General features: G+C 43.3%; 3 protein-coding genes across 4 annotated transcripts in view; 1 reads left to right on the top strand and 2 right to left on the bottom strand.

Annotated features, from left to right (window-relative positions):
• Positions 1-807: 807 nt before the first annotated feature.
• LOC129832526 (uncharacterized protein DDB_G0271670-like) lies at positions 808-6,224 on the bottom strand (the record flags this gene model as incomplete). The annotated part of the gene is made up of 1 exon (XM_055896646.1): positions 808-6,224. A coding segment is annotated over one exon (480 nt), but the record flags the coding sequence as incomplete, so codon positions are not given.
• Positions 6,225-6,786: 562 nt separating this feature from the next.
• opa3 (outer mitochondrial membrane lipid metabolism regulator OPA3) lies at positions 6,787-13,108 on the bottom strand. Its single transcript, XM_055895179.1, has 2 exons — positions 12,932-13,108; positions 6,787-7,811 (listed from the first exon to the last, which is right to left on the bottom strand). Exons 1-2 carry the CDS (start codon positions 13,071-13,073, stop codon positions 7,396-7,398), a joined length of 558 nt encoding a protein of 185 aa, XP_055751154.1. The 5' UTR covers positions 13,074-13,108; the 3' UTR covers positions 6,787-7,395.
• Positions 13,109-21,090: 7,982 nt separating this feature from the next.
• The window catches only part of ppp1r13l (protein phosphatase 1, regulatory subunit 13 like), a 77,827-nt gene continuing 75,651 nt past the window's right edge, over positions 21,091-23,266 (top strand). The window contains exon 1 of one of the 2 annotated variants that reach the window (XM_055895173.1): positions 21,091-21,272. The gene's annotated coding sequence lies outside the window, so the exon portion shown is untranslated. The other variant, XM_055895174.1, reaches the window with a different exon arrangement.

Below are 23,266 nucleotides of genomic sequence, written 5' to 3'. Positions count from 1 at the left end.
TTGATGGCCAACGGAGGCAAATGGATCATTCTCCACATTTAATATCAGTTCCATTCAGGATTTTTCCCCATAAAAAGAACCACGTGAGAGAGTTCCATAACTTCTATGTTAAATATCCACTCGGGAAGCCCCCCCGAGACCTAAGAACTGAGCATGCATAAAACACGTCGCTTGATACCGTTTTCTTTAAGCAAAGTCCACATTAGAATGTAGTTTAAACCACCTCTTAACCAATGTATGTCATGCGCTCTAGTGCGCCCAAAGTCGTTTTCCAGTGCTTTGTCGCCATTATTTATCGATGTGCGTCAGTTCAAACGTATTTTTTTTTTTTACGGAAAACGTGTTTGAAATAGATGTCTCCATAATGACAATCTAAATAGCCTACCTAAAACTGGTAGAAAGTTGTCACAACATCCGTTCTCACCTGACTCAGCCAATAGCTGTCATTGCCAAAGCAAGTGAAATAAACAATAAAAAGTGAACAGTAAATATGACAGTCAGCAGCAGGTAACAGTTAAATATATGTTTTTAAGAGAAATACCATGGCAGCCGTGCTGCAACTTAGAAATAGCCCAAAATCCCTCAACCAATTCTTTTCCACCCGCGACTTCGTTTTTAAACGGGACAAATTTAGCCGGAAACCGCAAACATGGCAACACCGCAGATAGCGGATGTCATCAACAACACACGCACTACCTCCATCTTCTGGCCAATCGTTGAACATACCCAACATTTTAGGCCTTGGATAATTTTTTCAAATCTAAGCAATATTGTACAGTTTTATAACAATAAACTGCAGAGAACACATGATTAGTAAATTTCACTTTATATTTTATACCCATTAAATTTCCAGCAATTTATTTTACGTCACAGTACATCACCAACTAGGGAAGGGATTCACACAGTGAGTCAAGACAATAATACAGTAGGTAACTGCGCCACCAGAGTCTCTGGGTTCGCGCCCAGGCTCTGTCGCAGCCGGCCGCGACCGGGAGGTCCGTGGGGCGACGCACAATTGGCATAGCGTCGTCCGGGGTAGGGAGGGTTTGGCCGGTAGGGATATCCTTGTCTCATCACGCTCCAGCGACTCCTGTGGCGGGCCGGGCGCAGTGCGCGCCAACCAAGGGGGGCCAGGTACACGGTGTTTCCTCCGACACATTGGTGCGGCTGGCTTCCGGGTTGGAGGCACGCTGTGTTAAAGAAGCAGTGCGGCTAGGTTGGGTTGTGCTTCGGAGGACGCATGGCTTTCGACCTTCGTCTCTCCCGAGCCCGTACGGGAGTTGTAGCGATGAGACAAGGTAGTAATTACTAGCGATTGGATACCACGAAAATTGGAGAAAATGGGATAAAAAAATAAAAATAAAAAAATAAATAAATAAACAAGACAATAATACAGTGCTGTGACTAGATCAACGTTTCCCAAGGTCCTCGGGGACCCCAATGGATGCACATTTTGGGTTTTGCCCCATAAACACTACACAGTTGATCCAACTGATCAAAGCTTGATGATTCGTTGATTATTTGAATCAGCTGTGTAGAGCTAAAGCAACAAAAAAAAAGAGTTTGGGAAAACCCTGGACAAGATGGAGTACAGCTACAACCAGGAACTGACTTTTCATAGCAGGCTAGGAGAGCATTTTAGCTAACCCTTTTCATAAGTCTTTATCTCACCTAAAAGTCTGTATCCCACCTAGACAGAACCATAGTAAAGCTCTGTTGTACTTGGAGAAGGTAGGCAACATTTGATGTAGCTAAATGTACACATTTCAAATTTTCAAGTCAGCAAATATTATTGCCAGTTAGTTTCCCCTGTGTCATACTGTCGTGCAAGGAGTTATAAAACACTCTCCCTACCTGGGTCAAAACACCCATCAGTGGTGGAAAGTACTTAAGTCGTTTTTTGGGGGTATCTGTACTTTACCATTTATATTTTTGACTTTTACTCCACTACATTCCTAAAGAAAATTATGTACTTTTTACTCCATAAATTTTCCCTGACAAACAAAAGTAAATTTTGAATGCTTAGCAGGACAGAAAATGGTCCAATTCGCATACTTATCAGGTGAACATCCCTGGTTATCCCTACTGCCTCTGATCTGGAGGACTCACTAAACAGAGAACATCCCTGGTCATCCCTACTGCCTCTGATCTGGAGGACTCACTAAACAGAGAACATCCCTGGCCATCCCTTCTAGCCTCTGATCTGGTGGACTCACTAAACAGAGAACATCCCTGGTCATCCCTACTGCCTCTGATCTGGAGGACTCACTAAACAGAGAACATCCCTGGTCGTCCCTACTGCCTCTGATCTGGAGGACTCACTAAACAGAGAACATCCCTGGTCATCCCTACTGCCTCTGATCTGGAGGACTCACTAAACAGAGAACATCCCTGGTCATCTCTACTGCCTCTGATCTGGAGGACTCACTAAACAGAGAACATCCCTGGTCATCCCTACTGCCTCTGATCTGGAGGACTCACTAAACAGAGAACATCCCTGCTCATCCCTACTGCCTCTGATCTGGAGGACTCACTAAACAGAGAACATCCCTGGTCATCCCTACTGCCTCTGATCTGGAGGACTCACTAAACAGAGAACATCCCTGCTCATCCCTACTGCCTCTGATCTGGAGGACTCACTAAACAGAGAACATCCCTGCTCATCCCTACTACCTCTGATCTGGAGGACTCACTAAACAGAGAACATCCCTGCTCATCCCTACTGCCTCTGATCTGGTGGACTCACTAAACACCAATGCTTTGTTTTTAAATTATGTCTAAATGTTGGAATGTGACCCTTGCTATGCGAAAATAAAAAACAAGAAGATTGTGCCATCTGGTTTTCTTAATATAAGGACATTTTTTTATTATTCATACTTTTACTTTTGATACTTATTAAGTATATTTTAGCAACTACATTTACTTTTGATACTTAAGTATATTTAAAACCAAATACTTTTACTCAAGTAGTATTTTACGGGATGACAAAATTTTACTTGAGTAACTTTCTATTAAAATATCTTCACTTTTACTACAGAATGAGATTTTAGTACTTTTTCCGCCACTGGTAGCCATATAGTAACGTTTCCCACCTCCAGTCCTACAAAATAACACATTGTTGTTGTAGCCACAAACAAGCACAACCGATTCAACTTCATCAAGTCCTCAATTAGTTGAACCAGGGGAATTTGTCATCTGGGCCAACAACAAAAAATGAGTGGAGGTACTGGAGGAGGGAAACACTGTCATATAGGGCCAGTGTTTCCTGGTCAGGTCACATGGTCAGGTCACATGGTCTCCTCCTAGTCTAAGCATAATAGAACCCCATGCAGTCACTATTACTATCACCAAGCCAAACCAATCACTGTTCAATATAGCTGCTTCATTTCAACCACTGACATGTGATATGTTGAAAAAGTTCCCCTTGTCCAGGCCGTGGAGTAGTGTATATATATATACCTGTGTAATGATCATGCCATTTTAAATCAGCTTCTTGAGATTCCACAACTGTCAGGTGGATAGATTAATCTTAGCAAACGAGAAACGCTCACTAACAGGGATGCAAACAAAATTGCACACAACATTTTAGAGAAATAAGCTTTGTGTGTATGGAAAAATAACGGGGGATTTTTTATTTCAGCTCATGAAGCATGGGGTGAACACTTTACATGTTGCGTTTTTTTTTTTTTTTAATATTTTTGTTCAGTGTTAAATAAAGCATTGAACCCCCCCACCCCCACACACCAAATGAATACACTATATGACAGCGAATCATTGCTCCAGCAGCAGCCCCTGACACACAGCAAAACCCACAAGTATTAAGATATAGGTCCACTCCCACCCAGCGCTACAGGAAATCCTTAGCATATAGCAGCAGACGCTGTATTGTGGTCGCACTTTCCTCCACTTAACTGATGAAGGCTTCTGCATAGAGGGTCGGTTATCTTCTAGCAGAACTCTGCACGGCTAAACAAAACATCTGCTCACATATGCCTTAATGAACATCACTTGAAAAATTAGGAGGGGGGGGGGGGGGGGGGGAGTGAATCTACACTGTGCTTTGTCCCTCTTGAGCCACCGTAGCAACATACCCAGTAACACTTCCCTCAAAACCGGTCAAATTAATCTGAGATATATCAAGAAATCTGTAAATAAATGTTGACTTTTTTTGCAGAGGAAGTCTTAGTTGCACCATTTCCCCAATCTAACAGATGTTTAGTGCTGTATTTCCCCAATCTAACAGATGTTTAGTGCTGTATTTCCCCAATCTAACAGATGTTTAGTGCAGTATTTCCCCAATCTAACAGATGTTTAGTGCTGTATTTCCCCAATCTAACAGATGTTTAGTGCTGTATTTCCCCAATCTAACAGATGTTTAGTGCAGTATTTCCCCAATCTAACAGATGTTTAGTGCTGTATTTCCCCAATCTAACAGATGTTTAGTGCTGTATTTCCCCAATCTAACAGATGTTTAGTGCTGTATTTCCCCAATCTAACAGATGTTTAGTGCAGTATTTCCCCAATCTAACAGATGTTTAGTGCTGTATTTCCCCAATCTAACAGATGTTTAGTGCTGTATTTCCCCAATCTAACAGATGTTTAGTGCTGTATTTCCCCAATCTAACAGATGTTTAGTGCTGTATTTCCCCAATCTAACAGATGTTTAGTGCTGTATTTCCCCAATCTAACAGATGTTTAGTGCTGTATTTCCCCAATCTAACAGATGTTTAGTGCTGTATTTCCCCAATCTAACAGATGTTTAGTGCAGTATTTCCCCAATCTAACAGATGTTTAGTGCTGTATTTCTCAGTGAAAACATGTGCATGAAAACGAATCGTCGCTCGTTGAACACCGAACATAGCAGCTGTCAAAGACAGGCCTGAAACAACATCCCGGGTCTTTACCAGGAGAATAGAACAGGCCTGAATCAACATCCCGGGTCTTTACCAGGAGAATAGAACAGGCCTGAATCAACATCCCGGGTCTTTACCAGGAGAATAGAACAGGCCTGAAACTACATCAAGACCAGGAGAATAGAACAGGCCTGAAACAACATCCCGGGTCTTTACCAGGAGAATAGAACAGGCCTGAATCAACATCCCGGGTCTTTACCAGGAGAATAGAACAGGCCTGAATCAACATCCCGGGTCTTTACCAGGAGAATAGAACAGGCCTGAATCAACATCCCGGGTCTTTACCAGGAGAATAGAACAGGCCTGAAACTACATCAAGACCAGGAGAATAGAACAGGCCTGAAACTAAATCAAGACCAGGAGAATAGAACAGGCCTGAATCAACATCCCGGGTCTTTACCAGGAGAATAGAACAGGCCTGAAACAACATCCCGGGTCTTTACCAGGAGAATAGAACAGGCCTGAATCAACATCCCGGGTCTTTACCAGGAGAATAGAACAGGCCTGAAACTACATCAAGACCAGGAGAATAGAACAGGCCTGAATCAACATCCCGGGTCTTTACCAGGAGAATAGAACAGGCCTGAATCAACATCCCGGGTCTTTACCAGGAGAATAGAACAGGCCTGAATCAACATCCCGGGTCTTTACCAGGAGAATAAAACAGTGTCGAGGGAGGTTCTCTTCTGCACTGGTCAACCAATTCAGGTAAATGTGGAGGCAGAGATGAGATGGTATTGGTTGGTTATTAATGCCCTCTTTCCATTTCTCCTGAAAACATCTCAGCAGAGGCTACTTGTTGAATGACAAACATTTCATTGAAGAATCCCGTCAATAGTTCCTACTACTAGGAGTACTACTACTGGTAGGAGTACTACTACTGGTAGGGGTACTACTACTGGTAGAGGTACTACTACTGGTAGAGGTACTACTACTGGTAGGGGTACTACTACTGGTAGGAGTACTACTACTGGTAGGAGTACTACTACTGGTAGGAGTACTACTACTGGTAGGAGTACTACTACTGGTAGAGGTACTACTACTGGTAGAGGTACTACTACTGGTAGAGGTACTACTACTGGTAGAGGTACTACTACTGGTAGGAGTACTACTACTGGTAGAGGTACTACTACTGGTAGAGGTACTACTACTGGTAGAGGTACTACTACTGGTAGAGGTACTACTACTGGTAGGAGTACTACTACTGGTAGGGGTACTACTACTGGTAGGGGTACTACTACTGGTAGAGGTACTACTACTGGTAGGAGTACTACTACTGGTAGAGGTACTACTACTGGTAGAGGTACTACTACTGGTAGAGGTACTACTACTGGTAGGAGTACTACTACTGGTAGGAGTACTACTACTGGTAGGAGTACTACTACTGGTAGGAGTACTACTACTGGTAGGAGTACTACTACTGGTAGGGGTACTACTACTGGTAGGAGTACTACTACTGGTAGAGGTACTACTACTGGTAGAGGTACTACTACTGGTAGAGGTACTACTACTGGTAGAGGTACTACTACTGGTAGAGGTACTACTACTGGTAGGAGGTACTACTACTGGTAGGAGGTACTACTACTGGTAGAGGTACTACTACTGGTAGAGGTACTACTACTGGTAGAGGTACTACTACTGGTAGGGGTACTACTACTGGTAGAGGTACTACTACTGGTAGGAGGTACTACTACTGGTAGGAGTACTACTACTGGTAGAGGTACTACTACTGGTAGAGGTACTACTACTGGTAGAGGTACTACTACTGGTAGAGGTACTACTACTGGTAGGAGGTACTACTACTGGTAGGAGGTACTACTACTGGTAGAGGTACTACTACTGGTAGAGGTACTACTACTGGTAGGAGGTACTACTACTGGTAGGAGGTACTACTACTGGTAGAGGTACTACTACTGGTAGAGGTACTACTACTGGTAGAGGTACTACTACTGGTAGGAGGTACTACTACTAGGAGTACCGAACATAGACTTGCCTCAAGAATAAAAATTAACACCCCCCCCAAAAAATAAAAAAAAACCCTGCCAAAGACCGAAGCAAACATCATAATATATGCACAAACTGTTTCATCTGGGAAGCATACGATAAGCTTCACAGTCCTTTCATTAACAGACATAACCTGGTGGACAGAGATCTGTGTCTGTTTTAGCCAACAACTGAATCGTGTGGCATCATAACCTAGACGGAAAGGACTCTACACACACAAACATACGACTCAAACAGAGCGGCGTATACGGTCCATTCCAAAAATTCTGCCTCACAAAAGCAAGCAGGAATCAATACAAACAAATCTCCGTCGCTCCGTTTGCAGAGTGTGTGTGTGTATAGGACTTTAGTTTCGTCTGACAACACTACATTGAGAGAGCCAGATATGAAAAAGGCTAGTTATGACATGAGCGAGAACTTGGCTAAAGACAAAACAGATCTGGCGACCACCAGGCTATTTCAGAAATTACACATTGTATCACTTCTTTTGACTGGGATCCACAGAAGAGGAAGCCAGAGTGGTAGCAGGATCCGAAACAGGAAGTTGCGTGGTAGCAGGAGCAGACGGTGCCTGGGTTGGAGGTGGTAAGGAGAGCAGCAACCTGTTGACCTCTCTTAGCCTGGCGTCCAGTGTCTCTGCGTTCAAGGTCAGCTCTCCGATCTGTGTCTGCAGACTGCCAATGGTGTGACTCAGCTCTTCTTCCTTCCTCTTAGAGTTGGCCGCCTGTCTACTGTACTCTAGGATCATACACCCTCCTCCGACGATGAAGATGATGGCCTCCCCCAGCAGCTCTGCACCCAGCTCTGCTGCCGCCTCCTCGTTCAGGGGCTTGATGGTGGAACCCCGAAAACCCATGATCCTCATCTTGGTCCTCATCTCCACCCAGTGGTAAACTAGAACGGGAGGGAAGAAAGAACCGGTGCCATTACTATTTTATACAACAGGTGGTAAGACCATAAGCCAGGTTCAAGTCCAGCGACCCACAGGCTGATATTTATCCAGGGGGGGGGGGGGGGGCCTGAGAAAATTCATAAAAAATATAGTAAATCCATGTTTTGTATCGAGTGATTAATGCCTCTTGCGTAGATGTAGATCTTTGTTTTGGTAGCGCTGTGTGACGCGCTGGCGTCTACTTGTGGACGCACCAACAGGCCTTTTTGTGTCAGTAAAAGTAAATATGGACTCCACCCACCACCCTGAAGTAAATATGGACTCCACCCACCACCCTGAAGTAAATATGGACTCCACCCACCACCCTGAAGTAAATATGGACTCCACCCACCACCCTGAAGTAAATATGGACTCCACCCACCACCCTGAAGTAAATATGGACTCCACCCACCACCCTGAAGTAAATATGGACTCCACCCACCACCCTGAAGTAAATATGGACTCCACCCACCACCCTGAAGTAGATATGGACTCCACCCACCACCCTGAAGTAGATATGGACTCCACCCACCACCCTGAAGTAGATATGGACTCCACCCACCACCCTGAAGTAAATATGGACTCCACCCACCACCCTGAAGTAAATATGGACTCCACCCACCACCCTGAAGTAAATATGGACTCCACCCACCACCCTGAAGTAAATATGGACTCCACCCACCACCCTAAAGTAAATATGGACTCCACCCACCACCCTGAAGTAAATATGGACTCCACCCACCACCCTGAAGTAAATATGGACTCCACCCACCACCCTGAAGTAAATATGGACTCCACCCACCACCCTGAAGTAAATATGGACTCCACCCACCACCCTGAAGTAAATATGGACTCCACCCACCACCCTGAAGTAAATATGGACTCCACCCACCACCCTGAAGTAAATATGGACTCCACCCACCACCCTGAAGTAAATATGGACTCCACCCACCACCCTGAAGTAAATATGGACTCCACCCACCACCCTGAAGTAAATATGGACTCCACCCACCACCCTGAAGTAAATATGGACTCCACCCACCACCCTGAAGTAAATATGGACTCCACCCACCACCCTGAAGTAAACATGGAGTCATGCGATTGACGTGTGGTCCTCCCACTACAACAAGTCAGGAAAGAAATCAATTTATTCAGCTACAGATGATGACAGCGTATGGTGGTGACGACGACGACAGTGTATGGTGGCGATGGTGATGACAGTGTATGGTGGAGATGGTGATGACAGTGTATGGTGGCGATGGTGATGACAGTGTATGGTGGCGATGGTGATGACAGTGTATGGTGGAGATGGTGATGACAGTGTATGGTGGCGATGGTGATGACAGTGTATGGTGGCGATGGTGATGACAGTGTATGGTGGCGATGGTGATGACAGTGTATGGTGGCGATGGTGATGACAGTGTATGGTGGCGATGGTGATGACAGTGTATGGTGGCGATGGTGATGACAGTGTATGGTGGCGATGGTGATGACAGTGTATGGTGGCGATGGTGATGACAGTGTATGGTGGAGATGGTGATGACAGTGTATGGTGGCGATGGTGATGACAGTGTATGGTGGCGATGGTGATGACAGTGTATGGTGGCGATGGTGATGACAGTGTATGGTGGCGATGGTGATGACAGTGTATGGTGGCGATGGTGATGACAGTGTATGGTGGCGATGGTGATGACAGTGTATGGTGGCGATGGTGATGACAGTGTATGGTGGCGATGGTGATGACAGTGTATGGTGGCGATGGTGATGACAGTGTATGGTGGCGATGGTGATGACAGTGTATGGTGGCGATGGTGATGACAGTGTATGGTGGCGATGGTGATGACAGTGTATGGTGATGGTGATGACAGTGTATGGTGATGGTGATGACAGTGTATGGTGATGGTGATGACAGTGTATGGTGATGGTGATGACAGTGTATGGTGATGGTGATGACAGTGTATGGTGATGGTGATGACAGTGTATGGTGATGGTGATGACGATGATGATGACGATGATTTTATTTTATTTATTTATTTAACCTTTATTTAACCAGGTAGGCAAATTGAGAACACGTTCTCATTTACAATTGCGACCTGGCCAAGATAAAGCAAAGCAGTTCGACACATACAACAACACAGAGTTACACATGGAGTAAAAACAAACATATAGTCAATAATACAGTGAAAAAAAATAAGTCTATATACAATGTGAGCAAGTGAGGTGAGATAAGGGAGGTGAAGGCAAACAGATATATGTATAAATAAATAAAATATAAAAAGGCCATGGAGGCGAAGTGAGTACAACAGAGCAAGTAAAATAAAAACTAAAAAACACTGGAATGGTTGGTTTGCATTGGAAGAAAGTGCAAAGTAGAGACAGAAATAATGGGGTGCAAAGGAGCAAAATAAATTAATAAATAAATACAGTAGGTAAAGAGGTAGTTGTTTGGGCTAAATTGTAGATGGGTTATGTACAGGTGCAGTAATCTATGAGCTGCTCTGACAGCTGGTGCTTAAAGCTAGTGAGGAAGATAGGTGTTTCCAGTTTCAGAGATTTTTGTAGTTCGTTCCAGTCATTGGCAGCAGAGAACTGGAAGGAGAGGCGTCCAAAGGAAGAATTGGTTTTGGGGGTGACTAGAGAGATATACCTGCTGGAGCGCGTGCTACAGGTAGGTGCTGCTATGGTGACCAGCGAGCTGAGATAAGGGGGGACTTTACCTAGCAGGGTCTTGTAGATGACCTGGAACCAGTGGGTTTGGCGACGAGTATGAAGCGAGGGCCAGCCAACGAGAGTGTACAGGTCGCAGTGGTGGGTAGTATATGGGGCTTTGGTGACAAAACGGATGGCACTGTGATAGACTGCATCCAATTTATTGAGTAGTGTTTTGGAGGCTATTTTGTAAATGACATCACCGAAGTCGAGGATTGGTAGGATGGTCAGTTTTACAAGGGTATGTTTAGCAGCATGAGTAAAGGATGCTTTGTTGCGGAATAGGAAGCCAATTCTAGATTTGACTTTGGATTGGAGATGTTTGATGTGGGTCTGGAAGGAGAGTTTACAGTCTAACCAGACACCTAGGTATTTGTAGTTGTCCACATATTCTATGATGATGACAGTGTGTGGTGATGATGATGCTCCATTCCAATAAATATCTAGGGTCTTATTCTGGTGACACGAAGATCGATGCTCGTCTGCCGTTTGACAAATAAAAATATTCTCTCTCTTACCCGTAATAATACATCATGTAAACTAGCCGAGCAGCACTGTATCTGTGAGCTGTTGGGCTAGAGACCACATGCCAAGACCAGAGGAGGCACATTTGCTATTTAACACGACAGTTTTTCTGACCAAACGATCAGTGGAGTTGAAAGTGCGATGGAGATACACTGAACTTTAGATTTTTGATTCAGGACATGAAAACTTAAGTGAAAAAGTACATTCTGTGTGCACAACATCATCACGCTCTGCCTTTTATCCGCAACAAGTCAGTTTGGTGCAAATACACCACTGGTGGGAACCATTGGCATATTTTCTTAAGGCGGATTTTAGAATATTCACAAGAAAAATCGGTCGCCATTTGGATAGAAACCTAGCTACTGAAAAAAAATACTGTTGGCGGCAACTGATGTGATATGAAAGTAGGAGGGCTTTATTTCTAGAACCGTACCATAATTGAGAATCGATTCAGATGGGAGTATTTGGCTGTTTTGGCTGCCAGAGAGCCAATTCACTTCTAAGACAGAAAGTATAAGGTCCTTGGACTATAAAGAATAACATTGAGCTCCTTTGAGTCCATTCTTAGGCTAACTACCCCTGCCAAGAACGGGTGGTCAGTCACTGGTATCCCAGCATTATGGTCTGGCCAGCCCATGTATCAACTATACAGTTGTAAGAACCAAACGCCGCCAAAGATATTTATAACTAACCCAAGATAGTACATCTGTGTTTTCAATGTGAGTAAATGAAGCTTAGTGTGTATAACAACCTAATGAGATCCTATTGGTGCTTTCTAGCATGTATCTATTTACTTCCCCTGTAGTTCACGTGTGTAATAACTCAATTCGAGCCCTTGCACACCTTGTAAACAACGCCATTTAAACTTTGGGCAAAAGGTCACGTCTACAAAACTTAGTGCACTTTGTTCGTAACAGAAAACTTTAAGAGCAGGCGTTTTCTTCAATGAGAAGAAAATCAGTAGAATGTCAGCCCAGTTCCATCTCACGCCATACTCTCCCACCGCCAGCCACGGGGCTTCCTTCTCACCATATATGGTGGGGAGTAGAAATTCCAACCGGAAAATGCTTCAGATTTATTCAAAACAAATCGGTGAAACATCTGTCTCCTTGTTCTATCTGTGATGCAGTTACAGGGGTGTTCACTAGGTAAACTCAAACTTCACAGAGACAAGAAGAGGTTGTAAACATGGCTCATCCAAAGTAGAACCGGGCAACTGCAGCACGCAATTCAGGGCATTCCTGCATCTGTAGGAACCCCTTTATATATTGGTTCATGTTTAAACTAGGCCTCCAGTACACAGGCGGGAGGCAGCGGCGCTCCAGTACAATAGGTGGAGATAATGCACTATAACGTTAGATGCCAACTGCCAATAACACCCAGAGAAAGAGGAGGCGACAACGGTAGCCATGCAAAATTTAACTCTTTTAATCTATAGTGACATAGCTAATAGCGTAATACTACTGCTGGAGGTAAAATGTTACATTTCATTCGTAATGGCTAAAAAAAAGCACTTAACATTTCATTTCCTACAGACAATCTCAATGACAAACGAACAAAGTCCGGCACTCATTAATTTTAACGCGCTCCAATTGGCTACATGGTTCGCTGGATAATTCTCCTGACTGACGTATCTACCGTATCATTGGACCATTCCTATTTCAACCTCCAAAAGTCACAAATGGGCGTTCTTCACGACCATGCCCATGTAAACTATTGGCCTAGCGGCAGTGACAGGGGAATTCTATTGGTTAACTATTACATGACGCTCCCGTCCTTCGACTCTCCCCAACCTCCCGTTTAACAGAACCACTCAGCCCGTAGCTTCAATGAAACCGAAATGACTTACTCTGTCCCGGTGGAAGACAAACATATGTCTTGAAGAACTCGCTCCGGAGAGCCCCAGCCTTGAGCTTGTTGGCCACGGGCTTGCTGAGCTGCCGTACACCGAGGTAGAGGAGCTTGGCGATGGGGAAGGCACCGACAGCCATCTTAACGGAAACACTTCTTCTTCTTCTTCTTCTTCTTCGGTGTGGTTTAACGGCGGTTGGCATCCAATAAATGTTGAATTAGCACCACCTACTAGACTGGAGTACAACTCCCTTATACTTTGCTTGAAAAAAAAAATAATAAAATAAACAAATACCCTAACACAACACAAACAAAATAAATTATGAAATTCAAAATAACACCACCCTACTCCACGATTTCAATCTATTTAGTCCTACCTCAGGCCACCCGTGGTCCTACCTGGGCTCCCGAGTGGCGCAGCGGTCTAAGGCACTGCATTTCAGTGCTTGAAACGTCACAACAGACACCCTGGTTTGAATCCAGGCTGTACCACAACCGGACGTGATTGGAAGTCCCATAGGGCGGCACACAATTGTCCCAGCGTCGTTCGGGGTTTGGCCGTTGTAGGCCGTCATTGTAAATAAGAATTTGTTCTTAACTGACTTTCCTAGTTAAAAAATAATAATAACCTGAAAGGATGGGACACACCCTGTAATTATTCTCACGTCAAGTCTCACACACCCAAATACCTCTCTGCAGCTGCCAAGGAAACTCTTCTTTGGTCGTGCTTTAGGGCTGAATACACCGGAAAAGGTCTGTTGCCGCACCCTACTGGATGGGGGAACTCCAAAACAGAAAACGGAAATAAACAAAAACTTTTTTTAATCCACTCAAACATCCGAAAAACAAAATACAGACTGAACATTCATTGATAGGATTCCTTGTAATGCCTCTGCTGTAAAATCCCCGAGCCCCCCCCCCCAAAAAAATCCGCCGCCCTCAACAACAATGCTTATTTTCTCCGATTTCCTCTTTATTTGCTCCGTGCGGTTTGAGAACCAATGAAATAAACGATACAAAGTGCACGTCTTGTAACATGCAACATGTCAGGATCCTGTTGGTGAGGAACATTTACCGGAGTCTTTTAATAATAATACAACTACCATGGTTTCTTCACCGTTACTCCCGTCTTCCGCTCTTCTCAGCACCTGTCGAAGAGGGAGACACGCTGGACAGGCCTTAATCTTGCCACACCTGTGTGTCCTTCACCCTATAACAGGACAGGAACTGTGGCGCACGTTCGCCACCACAGCATTTCCTGTCTCACCTCGTATATAATTCTCTAGCCAGTGGTCATGGACTTTCAGTTCTTTTACATCACACATAAGAGTCATTGGACGAAAAAGGCGTCTTCTGTACGGGGGGAGTTTTTTTTTTTTTTTTTAAGAGCCCCAACACTTGGTTTGAAGATTAACACACATCGCTTGCGGTCTGGATTTGGAATCATAAGAACCTTATCTTTCATATCAGCGAGAAAAAGGTTGAATTGATACACACCTTTTATAGGGTTAGCGTTCCCAAACGGCCATTTTTTTTTTCAATGTTACAGCGCTTATTTACTGAAAACAGACAAGACAAAACACTGAAAAATACGGTCTGCCGCAACTGTTAAAACGGGTTAAAACAGTGAGCAGTAAGTGTGTATTTTGCATTTGTGAAATTATTTTTGATGAGAAATGGAAGTAGAGGGATTTCTGTTTTCTAGAATCGTATGGCAATTGAGAATTGATTCATGTTTAGATGGAGTGGCTTTGTTTTGGCTTCCGGAGCCAATTTGCCCTTTAAACAGAACGTGTAAGGTCCTTGGACTAAGGAGTAAAGTTAGGCTGCTTTAGTCCAATATTGGGCTATCGATATTCCTCCTGTCTACATACACTTGACTCATGTTCAAATATTTGAAATGTGTCACACTGCAAAGGGTTTGGGCATGAAGGCGTGTACAGGGTATGTCACATAACCCAAACATACGTGTGAAAGGAGACTCTTCTTCAAAGAACAAAATAATGGATGGAATGGGCTTCCTCACTCCATCCACCATACAGGTCAGTCGGCGTGCACCGACCACTGCCTCTACTTCTTCAGTTACATCCTCTGCTCTCACTCCTAGTGCCTCTCCAGAGACAATCCCCTTGATAGGTACCCTGCTTCACAGATCCACACACAACACATTCCAATCCAATATCTTTTTCAGGTGCAAAGCACACTCCTCCTGCTCCTCGGACACACACAAAAACAAAATAAGCCCACTTCTTGTTATCCTCACTGACGCAACCTCAGCCAACTCTAGACGTCAAATGGATCTCCCAGGTAACCCCAGTGGTGGAAAAGGTACACAAATCGTCATACTGTAGTAAAAGTAAAGATACCTTCATAGAAAATGACTCAAGTAAAAGTGAAAGACACTCAGTAAAATACTACTTGAGTAAAAGTCTAAAAGTATTTGGTTTTAAATATACTTAAGTATCAAAAATAAATGTAATTGCTAAAATAAACTTAAGTATCAAAAGTAAAATTAGAGATAATTCACAATTCCTTATACTAACCAAACCAGGCGGCACCATGTTCTAGTTTTTGTAGCCAGAGGAACACTCCTCAACACTCAGACATCATTTACAAACAAAGGATTTGTGTTTAGTGAGTCCGCCAGATCAGAGACAGTAGGGATGAGCAGGGATGTTCTCTTTATAAGTGTGTGAATTGGTCCATTTTCTTGTCCTGCTAAGCATTCAAAATGTAACGGGTACTTCTGAGTGTCAGTGTCAGGGTTCGATCCCAGGCTGTGTCACAGCTCGCCACATCCATGGAGAGCCAGAGTCGTCCGGGTTAGGGGAGAGTTTAGCCGGCCAGGATGTCCTTGTCACGAAATTGGGAGAAAAAGTACCAAAAAATAAATAAAAAAAGGAATGTAGTGAAGTAAAAGTAGTCAAAAAATATTAATAGTAAAGTACAGATACCCTAAAAAAAATACTTCAGTAGTACTTTAAAGTAGTTTTACTTAAGTAGTTTAGACCTCTACGTAACTCCATCGGTCCAAAACCTTCAAAGAGTCAGAAATAGTGTTGAATTTACTAGATTCCACGACCACTTGTCTTATTTCCTGTTTTGTTCGCCACTGTGATCCATTCCTTCCAACTCTCATCTCCACTCGACGAGCCAACATCCGCTTCCGCCATCTTCCCCGACCATTCGAAAACGAGAGGATGACGTCTAATAAATATGCATGACATATGGCACAAAAATAATAACACATCCATTTCTGTCCAAAAACATGGTCGTCACTACAATAGCACAACAACAAAGTCATAATATGTTTTTTTTTTAAATATTGAACCTTTATTTAACTACGCAAGTCATTTAAGAACATTCTTATTTACAATGCCGGTCTACCAAAAGGCAAAATACCTCCTGCGGGAACGGGGGCTGGGATTAAAAATATAAATATAGTACAAAACACACATCACGACAAGAGAGACTCCACAACACTACATAAAGAGAGACCTAAGACAACAACACAGCAAGGCAGCAACACATAACAACACAACATGGAAGCAACACATGACAACAACACGCTAGCAACACAACATGGCAGCAGCACATGACAACAACATGCTAGCAACACAACATGGAAGCAGCACATGACAACAACACGATAGCAACACAACATGGCAGCAGCACATGACAACACAACATGGAAGCAACACATGACAACAACACGCTAGCAACACAACATGGCAGCAGCACATGACAACACAACATGGAAGCAACACATGACAACAACATGCTAGCAACACAACATGGCAGCAGCACAAACATGGTACAAACATTTTTGGGCAAAGACAACAGCACAAAGGGAAAGAAGGTAGATACAATAATAGATTCGTGGCCAAAAGTTTTGATAATGACACAAATATACATTTTTACAAAGTCTGCTGCCTCAGTTTGTATGATGGCAATTTGCATATACCCCAGAATGTTATGAAGAGTGATCAGATGAATTGCAATTAATTGCAAAGTCTCTCTTTGCCATACAAATTAACTGAATCCCCCAAAAACATTTCCACTGCATTTCAGCCCTGCCACAAAAGGACCAGCTGACATCATGTCATTGATTCTCTCGTTAACACAGGTGTGAGTGTTGACGAGGACAAGGCTGGAGATCACTCTGTCATGCTGATTGAGTTCGAATAACAGACTGGAAGCTTCAAAAGGAGGGTGGTGCTTGGAATCATTGTTCTTCCTCTGTCAAACATGGTTACCTGCAAGGAAACACGTGCCGGCATCATTGCTTTGCACAAAAAAGGGCTTCACAGGCAAGGATATTGCTGCCAGTAAGATTGCACCTAAATCAACCATTTATCAGATCATCAAGAACTTCAAGGAGAGCGGTTCAATGGGCCCAATGAATCCCCTTTCCGATTGTTTGGGGCATTCGGAAAAAAGCTTGTCCGGAGAAGACAAGGTGAGCGCTACCATCAGTCCTGTGTCATGCCAACAGTAAAGCATCCTGAGACCATTCATGTGTGGGGTTGCTTCTCAGCCAAGGGAGTGGGCTCACTCACAATTTTGCCTAAGAACACAGCCATGACTAAAGAATGGTACATCCTCTGAGAGCAACTTCTCCCAACCATCCAGGAACAGTTTGGTGACGAACAATGCCTTTTCCAGCATGATGGAGCACCTTGCCATAAGGCAAAAAGGACTAAGTGGCTCGGGGAACAAAACATCGATATTTTGGATCCATGGCCAGGAAACTCCCCAGACCTTAATCCAAATGAGAACTTGTGGTCAATCCTCAAGAGGCGGGTGGACAAACAAAAACCCACAAATTCTGACAAACTCCAAGCATTGATTATGCAAGAATGGGTTGCCATCAGTCAGGATGTGGCCCAGAAGTTAATTGACAGGATGCCAGGGCGGATTGCAAAGGTCTTGAAAAAGAAGGGTCAACACTGCAAATATTGACTCTTTGCATCAACTTCATCTAATTGTCATTAAAAGCCTTTGACACTTATGAAATGATTGTAATTATACTTCAGTATTCCATAGTGCCAGCAGCATACCACCCTGCATACCACTGCTGGCTTGCTTCTGAAGCTAAGCAGGGTTTGTCCTGGTCAGTCCCTGGATGGGAGACCAGATGCTGCTGGAAGTGGTGTTGGAGGGCCAGTAGGAGGCACTCTTTACTCTGGTCTAAAAAATATCCCAATGCCCCAGGGCAGTGATTGGGGACACTGCCCTGTGTAGGGTGCCGTCTTTCGGATGGGACGTTAAACGGGTGTCCTGACTCTCTGAGGTCATTAAAGATCCCATGGCACTTATTGTAAGAGTAGGGGTGTTAACCCCGGTGTCCTGGCTAAATTGCCAATCTGGCCCTCAAACCATTATGGTCACCTAATAATCCCCAGTTTACAATTGGCTCATTCATCCCCTGTAACTATTCCCCAGATCGTTGCTGCAAATGAGAACGTGTTCTCAGTCAACTTACCTGGTAAAATATATATTATTTTTTTAAATAGTAACACCTGACAAAAACATCTAAAGACACTGAAGCAGCAAACTTTGTGGAAATTAATATTTGTGTCATTCTCAAAACTTTTGGCCACGACTGTACATCACGCGAAGCAGCCACAACTGTCAGTAAGAGTGTCCATGATTGAGTCTTTGAATGAAGAGATGGAGATAAAACTGTCCAGATTGAGTGTTTGTTGCAGCTCGTTCCATGTCGCTAGCTGCAGCGAACTGAAAAGACGAGCGACCCAGGGATGTGTCTGCTTTGGGGACCTTTAACAGAATGTTAAACGGGTGTTGTATGTGGAGGATGAGGGCTGCAGTAGATATCTCAGATAGGAGGGAGTGAGGCTTAAGAGGATTTTATAAATAAGCATCAACCAGTGGGTCTTGCGACAGGTATACAGAGATAACCAGTTTCCAGAGGAGTACAGAGTGCAGTGATGTGTCCTATAAGGAGCATTGGTGGCAAATCTGATGGCCGAATGGCAAAGGACATCTAGCTGCTCGAGAGCACCCTTACCTGCCAATCTATAAATTACGTCTCCGTAATCTAGCATGGGTAGGATGGTCATCTGAATCAGGGTAATTTTTTCAGCTGGGGTGAAAGAGGAGTGATTACGATAGAGGAAATCAAGTCTAGATTTAACTTTAGCCTGCAGCTTTGATATGTTCTGAGACAAGGACAGTGTACCGTCTAGCCATACTCCCAAGTACTTGTATGAGGTGACCACCTCAAGCTCTAAACCCTCAGAGGTAGTGATCACACCGGCGGGGAGAGGGGCATTCTTCTTACCAAACCACATGACCTTTGTTTTGGAGGAATTCAGAACAAGGTTAAAGGCAGAGAAAGCTTGTTGGACACTAAGAAAGCTTTGTTGTAGAGTGTTAAACACAAAATCCGGGGAGGGGCCAGCTGAGTATAAGACTGTATCAACTGCATATAAATGGATGAGAGAGCTTCCTACAGCCTGAGCGATGTTGTTGATGGAAATTAAGAAGAGCGTGGGGCCTTAGGATCGAGCCTTGTGACACTCCCTTGGTGACAGGCTGTGGCTGAGACAGCAGATGTTCTGACTTTATACACTACACTCTTTGAGAGAGGTAGTTAGCAAACCAGACCAAAGACCCCTCAGAGACACCAATACTCCTTAGCCGACCAACAAGAATGGAATGGTTTACCAAGTCAAAAGCTTTGACCCAAAAGCACATTTTTTGTTTTCATATATTTTTTTAGATAGAGCTGAGGTTGTGGTCACTAGTGACAACCCCAAAAATACTGTATAATTTCATACAACGTAGGATTACACAATTGACACGTTATTTGATTTTTATTATTTGACAAACAGAAACATGGTGGTGTAAAGTACTTAAGTAAAAAATACTTGAAAGTAATACTTAAGAAGCTGTTTTGGGTATCTGCACTTTACTTTACTATTCATAATTTTGACACTTCTACTTTTACTTCACTACATTCCTAAAGAAAGGTATGTATTTCTTACTCTAAACATTTTCCCTGACAACAGGAAGTACTCATTACATGTTTAATGCTTAGCAGGAAGTACTCATTACATGTTTAATGCTTAGCAGGAAGTACTCATTACATGTTTAATGCTTAGCAGGAAGTACTCATTACATGTTTAATGCTTAGCAGGACAATACAATTGTCTAATTAGCACACTTCTCAAAAGAACATCCCTGGTCATCCCTACTGCCTCTGATCTGGAGGACTCACTAAACAGAGAACATCCCTGGTCATCCCTACTGCCTCTGATCTGGAGGACTCACTAAACAGAGAACATCCCTGGTCATCCCTACTGCCTCTGATCTGGAGGACTCACTAAACAGAGAACATCCCTGGTCATCCCTACTGCCTCTGATCTGGAGGACTCACTAAACAGAGAACATCCCTGGTCATCCCTACTGCCTCTGATCTGGAGGACTCACTAAACAGAGAACATCCCTGGTCATCCCTACTGCCTCTGATCTGGAGGACTCACTAAACAGAGAACATCCCTGGTCATCCCTACTGCCTCTGATCTGGAGGACTCACTAAACAGAGAACATCCCTGGTCGTCCCTACTGCCTCTGATCTGGAGGACTCACTAAACAGAGAACATCCCTGGTCATCCCTACTGCCTCTGATCTGGAGGACTCACTAAACAGAGAACATCCCTGGTCATCCCCTGCCTCTGATCTGGAGGACTCACTAAACACACATGCTTCATTTGTAAATTATGTCTGAGTGTTGGAGTGTGCCCCTGGCTGTCCGTAAATTAATAAAAAACAAGAAAATGATGCCGTCTGGTTTACTTAATATAAGGACTTTGAAATAACTTGTACATTTACTTTTGATACTTTTGATACTTTTTCCACCACTGCAGAAACATGAATTGATTTATTAATGCCGATACTAGACTACTCACACCTGAAACTATTCTACCTTTATCTAATAAGTCCTACAATATAAGCGACAAAAGCCTTAGTCAAAATTATAAATTGCCTACATTTCTCTATACTGTCATTGCAATGTAATTACCCGAACATTATGAGTAACATCGGTCAATGTGTAAAAACCTACATACCCCATGATACACCGCGGCCAGGGGAGGGCTCACCTGCGCCAGCTGTGTACTGGAACACCTGGGTCGGGTTACAGTGCGCAGTGGGCTGGACTCCGCTCCAAAAGAAGTTCACTCATTTCACAACGCACCGACTGGACGGCTCAACAATAGTCCTAGTTTTAACAGACGTATAGTGAAGGAGTTGTCTAAGTTTAGTTCAGGCTGAACTTTGCTGTCTTAGTTTTCAACGGAACAAAGGTCCATCGGGTAAGGAAGCATTTGATTTGGTTTGTCTGGCTATTGAAATGTTTCGCTGCGTGGGATAGCCTACTCTGCCCAGTTTACTGCAGGAGGTTAGTAATTGTAGTTTGTTTTATTATGTATTTTCATTTGTTGATTTAGGATTACTTTATACTAGATTTCCGTGTCCCATTAGATATTACAATAGATCGTTTCGAAACACGGTCAGTCATTCCTTTTTCAAATGGCTTTGATGGAAGATTTTGAACATTCTTTGTGAGAGGTCTTGCGAGGAGGAGCTCTCGTTTACCTGTGTGAAGCTAGCCACAATAAGGATTAGCCACAGTAGTGGTATTTTGCGGGTTGCCTTCAAAATAAAAGTATTTGAAAGTGATTCAGTCGGATACAAATATCGGAATCATACCATATTTAGACAACTTAATTCTAAACAAAATCGGAATATTGTTATATAAATTCAACAAAAGACAATAATTCGTTAATATAAAAATCTGTGAAATTGCACTGTGGATGTTTTAGACTTTAGAATTGCCTTGTGGGGCAAACTTATATATATTTTAAAATGTAACCTTTATTTAACTAGGGAAGTCAGTTAAGAGCAAATTCTTATTTACAATGACAGCCTACCCCAGCCATACCCGGACGATGCTGGGCCAATTGTGTGCCGCCCTATAGGACTCCCAATCACAGCCGGATGTGATACAGGCTGGATTTGAACCAGGGTGTCTGTAGTTTGATGCCTCAAGCACTGAGATGCAGTGCCTTAGACCGCTGCACCACTCGGGAGCCCCTGTACCACCTTCCCTATGGACCTTATGTCCATGAAATAGGGTGTCTACTCAGTGACAACCACAGACTACAACTGTGAAGAGTTTTCACAAATACTATAATCGTAGCACAAGCTCACCAGTCACCCTGCTATGTATCGATCCGTGCCTATGGATCCTGTGAAGACTCTTCACAGTTGTAAGCTGTGGTTGTCCCTGAGGAGGCTGATACCCCATTTCATGGACCCAAGATTCATGTTTGTACAGAGCATATACGTATGCCCCACAATGCCCCAGGTGGTACTGTCAGAGGGGCCCCAGGTGGTACTGTCAGTTTACAATTGGCTCATTCATCCCCCTCCTCTCCCCTGTAACTATTCCCCAGGTCGTTGCTGCAAATGAGAACGTGTTCTCAGTCAACTTACCTGGTAAAATAACGGTAAAATAAATAAATAAAAATAAATAAAGCAATTCTAAAGTCTAATACATTTACAGTGTAATTTCAACATGTTTTATGTCTTAACCAATTATTGTCATTCGTTGAATTTACATTTTACATTCCAACGTCGTTTAGTGTTATCTAGTCCAAAGATGTCATGATTCAACTATTTTTTGAATCGCTTTCGAAAGAGAGCTTTTATTTAGAAGGCGATCTGCAAATTCTACGACCGTGGCTAATCCTTATTGTGGCTAGCTTCACACATGTCTTTAGCTTGACGGATTTTCTACCAACTAATGGAAATCAGATGTTGGCTTCCCATTCACTACAGACAGCACTGCACTGCACTGACACTAAAACAGCGAGGGGATGAGACGGCTCAGACATAGGTCTAGATATAAAACTATTCTGCCCAGCCTGCATTTGTACTTCAAGAATTTTGGGTTAACACTTGATAATACTTGATGCAACTTATCCAGTTTTATATTGCCTTGTAAACATAATATTATACTGTAGCTAAATGCAGTTATTGCCTAATTTTACAAGAAGGGGTATATGGTACTGAACCGATCTAAAGTTTAAACCTTTGAATCTATGATGTTTTCATGTGACATGAGAAATAGTTATTGAAGTCAATAAATAGTGGCATAACTTGTTATCACATTAAGCATCTCCAATCCAAAGTTAAATCTAGAATTGCCTTCCTATTTTGCAAAACAAAGCCTTCTTCACTCATGCTGCCAAACATACCCTCGTTAAACTGACTATCCTACCGATCCTTAGACTTCGGTGATGTC

The sequence above is a fragment of the Salvelinus fontinalis genome, chromosome 33 (genome assembly GCF_029448725.1).
Source record: "Salvelinus fontinalis isolate EN_2023a chromosome 33, ASM2944872v1, whole genome shotgun sequence".
In the NCBI taxonomy this organism is placed as follows: domain Eukaryota; kingdom Metazoa; phylum Chordata; class Actinopteri; order Salmoniformes; family Salmonidae; genus Salvelinus; species Salvelinus fontinalis.
This window is presented reverse-complemented; position numbering and strand designations above follow the sequence as displayed.